Source organism: Prenolepis imparis, unplaced genomic scaffold (assembly GCF_030444845.1).
Source record: "Prenolepis imparis isolate NDT839.2.m4 unplaced genomic scaffold, iyPreImpa1.0 SCAF_7, whole genome shotgun sequence".
Lineage (NCBI taxonomy): Eukaryota > Metazoa > Arthropoda > Insecta > Hymenoptera > Formicidae > Prenolepis > Prenolepis imparis.
The window spans coordinates 17158011-17169191 of NW_028141165.1; the positions used below are offsets into that span (position 1 = coordinate 17158011).

The window sequence follows — 11181 nt, forward strand, 5'->3', positions numbered from 1 at the left end:
AATATCGTACGGGGTCGCGAGCAAATAAACAGCGCATTCCGATCCGCGTGAGAAGGTCCGCAATATGACAAATATGTCACTTTCTTTGTCGCGCAGGCTCTCCGATAGCCACGTGTCGATCACGCAAGAAGTGTCGAGAAATTAATGCTCGACACCGTAACATACCGCCCGCCTCGCATACGGACGGATGCGACATCGCCATTGTTTTTGCTGATCTTGGGTTACACTCAGTTATACAGAAATACAAAGAAATCGATACGTATAATGATACTAAAAATCTTAAACATAATTTACATAAGGTTTACGCAAATGTTACATTAATCCATATTTACTGGTAGACGACAAATCTGGGCTATTGGTCTCTTAAATTCAGTATTAGCTGTACGTACAGTTACAACACGAACACGACCGTCGGGCCCCGGATGGACCTTTTGAATTCGAGCTAATTCCCACTTCGAAGGAGGGAGAACCTTATTTTTTATTAAGACCAATTCGTTGATGCCGACGTTCGGAAGCGAGTCAGACCATTTGCGACGCTGCTGTAGCGAGTGCAGATAGTCTCGAGACCAAGAGCGCCAGATCTGTTCATGCATCGTTTGGACGTGTTGCCAGCGCGACAGACGATTGGTATTGAGATCGAGGACCGATTCCTCGGGCACGCTAATTAGTGGTCGACCTATTAAGAAATGACTGGGGGTCAACGCGGAAAGGTCCGTAGGATCGTCGTTGAGAGCCGAGATCGGACGTGAGTTTAAACACGCTTCTATCTTACACAGGAGCGTTACTAACTCGGCTCGTGACAAGGTGTGAGATCCTGTTACTCTTTTAAGGTGATGTTTTAAGCTTTTGACACCTGCTTCCCAGAGCCCGCCGAAATGTGGAGCCGCGGGGGGTATAAAGTGCCAGGTAACGCCGTCATTAACAAGCGTGTTCTTAAGCTTTGGATCGTTCACGAGAGCGATAAAGTTTCGTTGCAGTTCGTGATCTGCACCTTGAAAGTTTGTGCCATTGTCACTATATATGTGTGACGGTAAGCCACGACGTCCTGCGAAACGTGAAAAGGCAGCGAGAAATCCATCCGTCGAATAATCATCGACACTCTCAAGATGAATCGCCTTAGTTGCAAGGCATATAAACACTGAGACGTAATGCTTGGTTCCCTTTTGACCACGACCTACGAATGGAGTGATGTTCATGGGATCCGCGTAGTCCACTCCGACATGAGAAAACGGAGGGGATTGGTTGACTCGAGGCTCCGGCAAGTTACCCATGATTTGCGTTGGGGAGTTCGCAGCGTGTCTAACGCAGGTAACGCACTGACGTATGTGAGATTTAACGAGATTTCGAGCTGAAAGTATCCAACAGTTCTGACGTAGAGTTCTTAATGTAAGCTGTGTGCCTCCATGAAGAGAGAGGCGATGAGCTTGCTTGATTAAGAGTTCAGAAATTCGATGTTTCGGGAGTATGATCGGGTGGCGCTCGTCATAGCATAATGCAGAGTTCTCGAGCCGCCCGTCTAGGCGTATCAATTGATCCTTACCAATGAAAGGATGAAGAGAGCGGAGGTGACTAGATTTCGGTAAAGCAATTTGCGCGTTAAGCGCCTTCCATTCCGATTGAAAGTATGAGCATTGTACTGAGCGGAACCAAAAAATGGAAGCCTCGCGAAGCTCTTGTGGTTTCAGCTGGGATGTGTCGATTTCTGCGGAAGCGATTTTGATTTTCACATTCGAAATGAAGCGTCGAAGATAAGCAGTGATACGAAGAAGCTTCGTCCAGCTTGAATACATCGTCGGTAAGTCCCATTCCGAGGCCGTATCTATATGAAGAACGGAGACTTTGCGAGCTTCTGAGAGCATCGTTTCTTGAATGTCGCTCGGCAGCGAGGGTGGGTCCTCCTGAATCGGCCATGAAGTAGAAGGTTTGCGAAGCCACGAAGGGCCAGACCACCACAAGTCGTGAGCGGTCAGCTCAGAGGCATCCCCCTCGAAGCGCAATCCGCCGGATTGTCACCGGAGCGAACATGATTCCAACGCATCGCAGGAAGACGTGTTTGTACCTCTGACACGCGATTAGCTACATAGCAATTCCATTTAGCTGGATGTTGGCGTAACCATGCCACGGTGATGGTCGAATCTGTCCATCCGTATAAGGGAGTTTGATCTAACTGCAGGGCGTTTCTTGTCCAGTCCATTAGTCTACTTAGCAGCACGACGGCGTTGAGTTCAAGGCGAGGAACACTAACCGTTTTGAGGGGGGCAACCTTAGTTTTGGCTGCGACGAGACTAATTTGAATGCTCGTCATAGAATGAAGAACTCGAAGATAAACGACAGCGGCATAAGTCCTGGTAGAGGCGTCAGCGAAACCGTGCAATTTGATCCCTATTTGCTCACGATGCATTCCGGTCCATCTCGAAATTCGAACCTTGCCTAGGCTAGGTAAATCAGAGCAGTAATCAGTCCACAGACGCAGCAGGTCGGCGGGGATCGGACTATCCCAGTCGATTTGTCGCAACCAAAATTCCTGCATGAGAATTTTCGCTGAGATAACTATTGGAGAGGCCCAACCGAGGGGGTCATAAAGCTTAGCAATAAAGGATAAAACGGAGCGTTTAGTATGAACTGCTTGCTTGTATGGCTCAATTTGGAAGCGAAATGAATCGTCTTGAGGTGACCACGTTAATCCTAATACCTTTAGTGTATCGTCCCGGGCAATGGTGTGATCAGACAATTCGCGCTGATCTTCCGGAATATCCGTCATAAGCTCGGGGTAATTTGCGGTCCATTTACGGAGAGGAAAGCCGCCGTGTTTCATAAGCTCAACTAGTTGCTTGCGAGTCTCGCGCAGAGTCGAGATATCGTCGGCGCCGAAAAGAAAATCATCGACGTAGTTGGACTCCTTGCAGACAGCGAGAGCAGCTGGAAAGGCATTGCCTTCGTCCAACGCTAGTTGATGAAGTACTCGCAGGGCGAGATAAGGAGCCGGCGCAGTGCCATAGGTGACTGTAAGCAACCGAAAATGTTGCATTAACTGAGAAGTTGGAGGACGCCAGAGAATTCTTTGGAAATTTACATCATCAGGATGCACTAATATCTGACGGAACATTTTTTCGATGTCCGCTTTGTAGCAAAATCGTCGCCAGCGAGATATGATAGCTGAGATGTCTTGCTGAAGTTTGGCACCCACCATGAGGTGGTCGTTTAATGAGAGCCCGTTGGGAGCTTTGGAGCGTTAAAAACTACGCGTAATTTTGTTGTCGAGCTAGACTCGCGTAGTACAAAATGGTGAGGGATATACACCGGAGGGAAGTGAGACGATTTATGAAAACTCACCTCCTCCATATGACCCAGAGATTTATATTCTTTCAAGAAATCGTGATATTGAGCGGCTATTTCCGGTTTTTGTTCTAACCGACGCTCCATTTTCTTATACAAAACCGAAGCCTTCTGAAGCGTATCGCCCATGCGAGGAGGTCCGGTTTTAAACGGCAGGCGTAGAACGTACCGTCCGTGCGAATTACGCGTATGAGTATTAACGAAATGTTGTTCACAACGCTCGTCCTCTTCTGAGAGAGGGGTTTGAGAGGGAACACTTTCGTCCTCCCAGAACTTTTGAAGAAGCGAATGTGTATCGTCACAAGATACACAATGCAATACTGAAGTAGACTCCGGAGCGGAGGAGCTGCTCCCGGTCGGACCCGAAATAATCCACCCGAATACGGTGAGTTGCGCGGTGGGGGTACCGAGAGGTCCTTGCCGGAGGTCCTTTAACAACAGTGTTCCGTATAGATCAGCACCGATAAGCACGTGAATCGGGTGACTACTCGACGGATGGGGATCCGCGAGCTGCAGATCGCGTAGATGCGGCCACACTTCGACGGGTCTTGTCTGAGAAGCTGTACGTATAAGCAGTAATTTTCTGATAAACGTAACCGGTAAATGGAAAGGAGGGGCCTGGTCCCGAGCACGGTGCAATAGATAAACTCACGCGCGACTTGGCGATACCGCTGTATTTTTCACCGAAGCAGTGTATTTTCAAACCGGTACGATAACGCTTAGTGTGCATTGTTTGGCAAAGCGATTCTGATATGAAACTATATGTAGATCCCTGATCTAACAAGGCACGCAATTTAAAGGTACGACCTTCAGGAGTCGTGAGACTGACCCAAGCGGTAGCGAGAAGTACATGAGGAGGCGAATCTATATTTTCTCGCGTGGCATGAACGCTTTGCACGGACGCGACAGCAGCGGATTGCGGCGCCGTGGCCATCGGAAGCGACGGTTTAGTGTCTGACGCAGAGTCCGAAGGAGACGCGGCCGTGCGAAGGTCCACCTTCTTCTCGTTAGCGTCATTATCGCTGTGAAGAAGAGAATGATGCGCTCGACGGCAAGTATTACACCGACCTTTGCTTTGACAATTTCTTAATTGATGGTCCGATTTCAAGCAATTAAAACAGCATTTATACTGACGCGCGAGAATTTTACGTTGATCAGCCGATTGATTTAAGAAACTGTCGCATTTTGCCAAACAATGATTACCTGAACATTTTACGCATTTGACTATCGCAACATGATTAATTGACGAGCGAGATTTATTGCCGCTCGAATTACTTGACACAGAACTTGATTGCGTGTGGGAGTAGTCCGCTAGACCGCGAATTCGACATGTCATGAAATCGTGTATCTCCTTATACGTGGGATACGCTACTGAATTGCCTCGCGTCAAGTTCCATTCATTACGAGTGTGTGTACTGAATTTCTGCGATATAATGTAAACCAATAGATCATCCCATTGAGTGACCGGACGATCGAGATTCGTCAAAGCAGCGAGAGAAGCGGAGACGTTATCGCGAAGTCTTTTCAGTTCGCCAACTGTTTCAGTTTTCATTTTAGGCAAGTCCGCGAATGTATGAATATGCGCGTGAATAATCGCGTTCTGATTGTCATACTCTTTGGTAAGGAGCTGCCATGCGGCGTTATAATTCGCGTCGGAAACGCGGATATTATTGACAAGTAACGCGGCATCACTGGTGAGGCTCGCTTTCAAATAATGCAGTTTTTGAGTATTCGACAAAGAGTCATTAGCCGCGACGAGAGACTCGAAAATGCCGCGGAAATTTTCCCATTCCGAAAAGTTACCCGAAAATTTAGGAAGCGAGATGCGAGGCAATTGCAGTGAAGTTCCGGCCAGTGAATCCCGAAAAGATGATTCGTTACCTGTGTCAGAGGACCCGGTTTCGACCTTCGTAAATTTACCGATCGTATCGTTGAGATAGTCCGCAGCCTCCAAAAATGCATCTTCGGCATCGAGAATCTCGTCCTTAGAGAAGTAAGGGTCGGTCTTCTGTTCCTCCGCGGTGGCAGTCTGCATCAATCGGACGCTTGACATCTTGCCCACAGATCTTCTAAGTGTGATAGTCGTCCTTTCGTCTTCGACAAGGTAATATGAGGTTTGGACAGCTTCTTATAATTGACCAATACTCGCTTGATCGATTTAATCGTTTGTTCCTGCTCAATCAGGAGATTATGGAGATCCTGCGACATGATCGTCCTTGTGTCCGTCCACGAACTAGACAAGTCGCGCGAACGGCGTATAAGTATCTCTGAAAAAGCGCGTCGATTGTGCGGCGGGCTGGTGTGATACGATACAGCCCGATTGTCCGAGGTCGCGGAGATAAGCGAGCACTCGTGACAAACACTCAAATTCGGCGAACGTCTGGTTCACGCTTAAGGGCACTGATCTTTAGAGAGCGAGTGCGGATCGCTCGTAGTTCTGTGAGCTAACGACTCAGCAAATGTCAATCCACAGTAATTAGAATCGCGGAGTTGTCAAAACTCGCGACACGATTACTCAGCTCGCGACTCTGTTTTGGTTTAGGAGTCGGAGACGCGCACAGCGCTAGCGACTAACACGTAGAATGCGCGTGGAAAGCACAGCAGATGTGCTAAGGGCACGGACGCGGCAGCGATGCGGCCTTGTTGTCCGAGGTCGCGAAGAGAGGCGAGCACTCGTCACAATCACTAATGCGGCGAGCGCAAGGGTGCGCACGCACCAAACACTGATTTTTACGGAGCGAGTGTGTGACGCTCCAAATTGAGCGAGCCCGTACGGTCAGTTACTTTCGAAGCAATCACTCTTCGAAATTGTCTTTCGCCTCGAGTCACCCACTTTACACAGCACTGTTCGTATAAATTCCAAAAGCATTCGCAGCACCGGGAATAAACAGCCCGATCATGTATTAAACGTGCGACGGCGCGCGAAACGCGTAGCAAGCGCGCGTATACCTGCCGAAGGCGGGGTGAGAATCGAGCGCGCGAGAGTTGAGAGAGAGAGAGACCGCCGATATTAGCCACGCGCGGATCGCGTGATCAAGCGAGAGAGAGAGCGAGCGCGCGAGAGAACCAGAGCGCGAAGGGCCGTTGCGTCTCGATATATCCGGCTCGAAGGACCAAAATGTTAACGGTTGGATGGTTGTTTCCGTTAATTAACTGTTTAAGAGAGTGCCGGTCTTCGAAAGGCAACGAGTTGTATTCGATCCACTCTCCGTCGCGTATGAAGGATGGGAAAAGTCACTCTGTTCGATTCGGGATCACAGTTTTCTTTATTACACAAATCCGCGTTTTACAATAATCTCTCTGGACAATGTCGCGGATAGCGACGAAAGCGATCGAGACGATTTATAGCGATGGCGCGTATAATCGACGAAAGTGATCGCGGCGATTTCTCGATTATCACGCGTCTATCTTTCTCCAAATTCGAGGGCTCACTGATCGGCCGGGTAAGTTGGCCGGGCGTACATGCTACGTGAGATCGACCTGGCGAGCGGTAATTGGCTAGTGAAATATCGTACGGGGTCGCGAGCAAATAAACAGCGCATTCCGATCCGCGTGAGAAGGTCCGCAATATGACAAATATGTCACTTTCTTTGTCGCGCAGGTTCTCCGATAGCCACGTGTCGATCACGCAAGAAGTGTCGAGAAATTAATGCTCGACACCGTAAAATCTACGGTATCGAGAGGAAGAAGGAACTATCAATTCTTCCGATACGACTCGCCGATCGAAAAAAAGAAAAACATGTGAATTTGCTGTACGTGGAGGAGGACGACAACGTTGGACATTTCGCGTATATCAAAAATCTGTCTCGCCTCATAAGCTCGCAACTGAGCAAACATGACCACAAGAAATATATCTGCGATCGGTATGTATATTTATTGCAAATTATATATAATTGTAAATAAAATTGTAAATAAAATTGTAAATAAAATAGTAATTTTTTTCTTTCACAGATGCTTGCATTATTTCGGATCAGAGGACAAGTTGCAGGCACATACGATAGACTGTGGAGAAATGAACGACTGCGCTATCCGGTTACCAAACGATAAAGATAAGTGGCTCGGCTTCGACAACTACAATAGAAAGGAGCGACTTCCGTTTGTAGTGTACGCCGACTTGGAGTGTGTGCTGAGGAAGACATCGGAACACGTGTCATACGATCAACATCACGAGGTATTTAGCGTTGGGTACTATGTGCAATGCTCGTACGATGAAACATTATCCGCATACCGATCTTATCGCGGTGCCGATTGTGTCGCGTGGTTCGCCGACAAACTCGAGGAATTAGCGCATCGCATAAAGGGTATTTTGTCTGATAATGTCCCCATGATAAATTTAACATCAGACGAGTGGGAAAAATTTCATAGCGCCATGCAATGTCACATTTGCGAAAAACCGTTTGCGCCGGATGATACACGCGTACGCGATCATTGTCATCTGACCGGGCGATACAGGGGTCCCGCGCACTCAAACTGTAATCTAAATTACAAAGACTCTTATGTCATTCCTGTAGTTTTCTACAATTTATCCGGTTACGACGCACATTTTATCATAAAAGAAATAGCTACCGCATACGAAGGACGTGTAGATGTGCTTCCAATAACAAAAGAAAAATACATTTTATTTACAAAGACTATCAATAGTACTGACGACGACGATAAAGATCGGAAAGCTTGCATAAAATTACGATTCATCGATTCATACAAATTTCTCAGTGCTAGTAGCTCTTGACAAACTGGCATCCTTCCTCGAGAAGGATAAGTTAAAAATTTTACGTTTTAATTTTTCCACATTATCCGTTCACAATTTTGAATTATTAACGCGAAAAGGTGTCTTTCCGTACGAGTACATTGACTGTGTGGACAAGCTGCAGGACACGCGTTTACCGCCGCGCGAATCGTTTTACAGTTCTTTAACCGGTGACACTGTATCCGAGAGCGATTACACGCATGCTGAGAACGTCTGGAATCGATTCTCCCTTCGAACTCTAGGCGAATATAGCGATTTGTACTTAAAAACTGATGTCTTGTTATTAGCAGATATTTTTGAAAATTTCCGCGACACTTGCATCGCGAGTTACGGACTCGATCCTGCATATTATTATACTCTTCCCGGGTATACATGAGACGCGATGCTAAAACATACAAATATTACGTTTGAATTGCTTACCGATATCGACATGGTTATGTTTATTGAACGGGGTATACGCGGTGGTCTAAGTCAATGTTCCAACAGATACGCGCATGCTAATAACAAGTACATGCAGTCATATGATCCATCGAAACCATCGTCGTACCTTATGTACTTCGATGTAAATAATTTGTATGGATGAGCAATGTGTCAACCATTGCCTTATGCCGATTTTCGATGGGTCGAAGACGTTTCAAATTTTGACGTTAACGCGATCGCTCCGGATTCGCTCACAGGTTATATTCTCGAGGTTGATCTAGAGTACCCACAAAATAAACACAACACACACATTGACCTACCGTTCTGTCCGACGCGCGACAAGCCGCCCGGCAAGCGGGAAGATAAGCTCCTCGCGACGCTATATGACAAGAAGCGTTACGTCATACATTATCGCAACCTGCAGCAGTGTACACATCACGGTCTTTGTATCGTAAGGATACATCGCGTATTACAATTTACTCAATCTGCATGGCTCCGCGATTACATCGAACTCAATACGAAATTTAGAACACAAGCGAAAAATGATTTTGAAAAAAATTTGTACAAATTGATGAACAACGCGGTATTCGGCAAAACTATGGAAAACGTTCGAAATCATGTAGATGTAAAATTATTAACAAAGTGGGACGGACGATACGGTGCGGAAGCGATGATCGCGAAACCAAATTTCCATAGCAGGAGCGTCTTTTCGGAAAATTTAATCGCCGTTGAATTACGTAAACTAGAAGTAAAATTTAACAAACCAATCTATGTTGGTATGTGTATACTCGATATATCGAAAGTGTGTCTGGACGAATTTCACTATGAGTACATGTCACCGCTCTATCGTGAAAGATGTCGGATAATGTACACCGACACCGACAGTTTAATATATCACATCGAGTGCGACGATGTGTACGAGAACATGAAACGCGATATCACTAGATTCGATACGAGCGATTATCCAATTGACAACACGTACGGTATAGCGCATGCAAACAAAAAGGTGCCAGGCTTGATGAAAGACGAGAATAACGGCGCGATAATGTCCGAATTCGTCGGGCTTAGAGCAAAAATGTACGCGGTGAGGGTGGACGGCAAAAAAGACACTAAAAAAGCAAAAGGTGTCAAAAGTAATGTCGTAACGCGTAGTATAACATTCGACGATTATACGCGGTGCCTGAATGACGAGATTGAAATGACACGTCAGCAGTCATGTATTAGATCGAAATTGCACAAAGTGTATACCATCCGCGAGACAAAAATTGCTCTAAGTCCGTACGACGATAAGCGGTATATTATACCTGATTCGACCGACACATTACCATGGGGACATTACAAGATACTCTTATAAAATATAATGTAGTATAATGTGTGTGTGTGTATGTGTGTATGATATATTGTTATGTAACATATGTGTAATATATTTTAACGATTAAAGGAAAGGATGTATTAATAAAGATTTTGTATTTCATATATTTCATGTATATTTTATATATTTTATACGTTGTACACATTATATTTTTCTTAAAATAAATAGTCCATATGAATTAAATCACATTGTCCTTATGTATCCAAGAATTGTGTGAATTGTCAAATCCCAGCCATTTCACGTAAACCTCGTCACCTTTCCTGCGCAGTATTTTCTCCACAAGATACACGTCCGGATAATTCGCGCGATGCTCATAAGGCCTTCACACACGAATCTTCTTAACATGTAATACGTCAACCGTAAGCCGTAGTACGTAAGCGCCATCACACACGACTGCCGTAAACCGTAAGCTTCGACCACAGTCCACAGTCATCATCATCATTGAAGAAAGATCGTAAAGTGTCAAGTGCTGCTTGCTGTATCTTCGTTTTTGTATTGTATTTACGTTCTATTGTGAAAAGTAAGTAAAACGTTGATAACAATATATTTACAATATATGTTTTGACATTTCATAATTTACAATGTAAACTATTTGTATTTATATATTTTTACTATAAAATCATTTTTATATTCATTTTTTTTAATGCGAAAGCCGCTTTGAATGAGAAAATCTGAGTAAAATAATATTTATTTATTATTACAAAAAAAATCTGAAAAGAAAAGGTATTTGATATCGTTTTTTAGGTTATGCAAAATTCTATGCAGGATAATCAAGGAAAAAAATATTTTTGTAGAATACTTTTCCTGAATTGTGGATGATGGAGAGGAAATGTTGCTGGGACTTTTAGTTCTGGGTGCTGGTCTCATATTGCTATGTCGCCGAGAGAAATCAAAAAAGTGGGCTAAGAGAAGATGGTGGGTCCGTCCCATCAACTGTCAACGTAACGAGCAAGGAGATTATATGAACTTGCTGCAAGAAATGAAATTAGATCCAGTTATGTTTTTTCGTTACACCCGAATAACATTACCGCTTTTTAACAATTTACTCGAAAAAATGAGAGCACATTTGATGAAAAGAAATTGGAGAGCTTTACAACCGGAGCAGAGACTTGCTATTACTCTCAGGTACGTGCAATATTTTATTTATAAATAAATGGACACACATTAAACGGATAGTTTTTATGCTTATCTAATAATCAACCTTTTCAATATTACTACTGTACAGGTATCTTGCAACTGGAGATTTGCTACTGTCAATTGCATTAGCCTACCGCGTTGGTGAATCTACGATTTATAAGGTGGTGAA

At 44.9% G+C, this 11181-nt stretch overlaps 2 protein-coding genes across 2 annotated transcripts; both read right to left on the reverse strand.

The window, feature by feature from the left end:
• Positions 1 to 317: 317 nt before the first annotated feature.
• Positions 318 to 1271, reverse strand: LOC145938659 (uncharacterized). Its single transcript, XM_083042427.1, has one exon. It carries the CDS (start codon positions 1269 to 1271, stop codon positions 318 to 320), a length of 954 nt encoding a protein of 317 aa, XP_082898553.1.
• A 695-nt stretch (positions 1272 to 1966) lies between these two features.
• Positions 1967 to 5389, reverse strand: LOC145938660 (uncharacterized). Its single transcript, XM_083042428.1, has 3 exons — positions 3989 to 5389; positions 3334 to 3888; positions 1967 to 3094 (listed from the first exon to the last, which is right to left on the reverse strand). Exons 1-3 carry the CDS (start codon positions 5387 to 5389, stop codon positions 1967 to 1969), a joined length of 3084 nt encoding a protein of 1027 aa, XP_082898554.1.
• Between the last annotated feature and the right edge of the window lie 5792 nt (positions 5390 to 11181).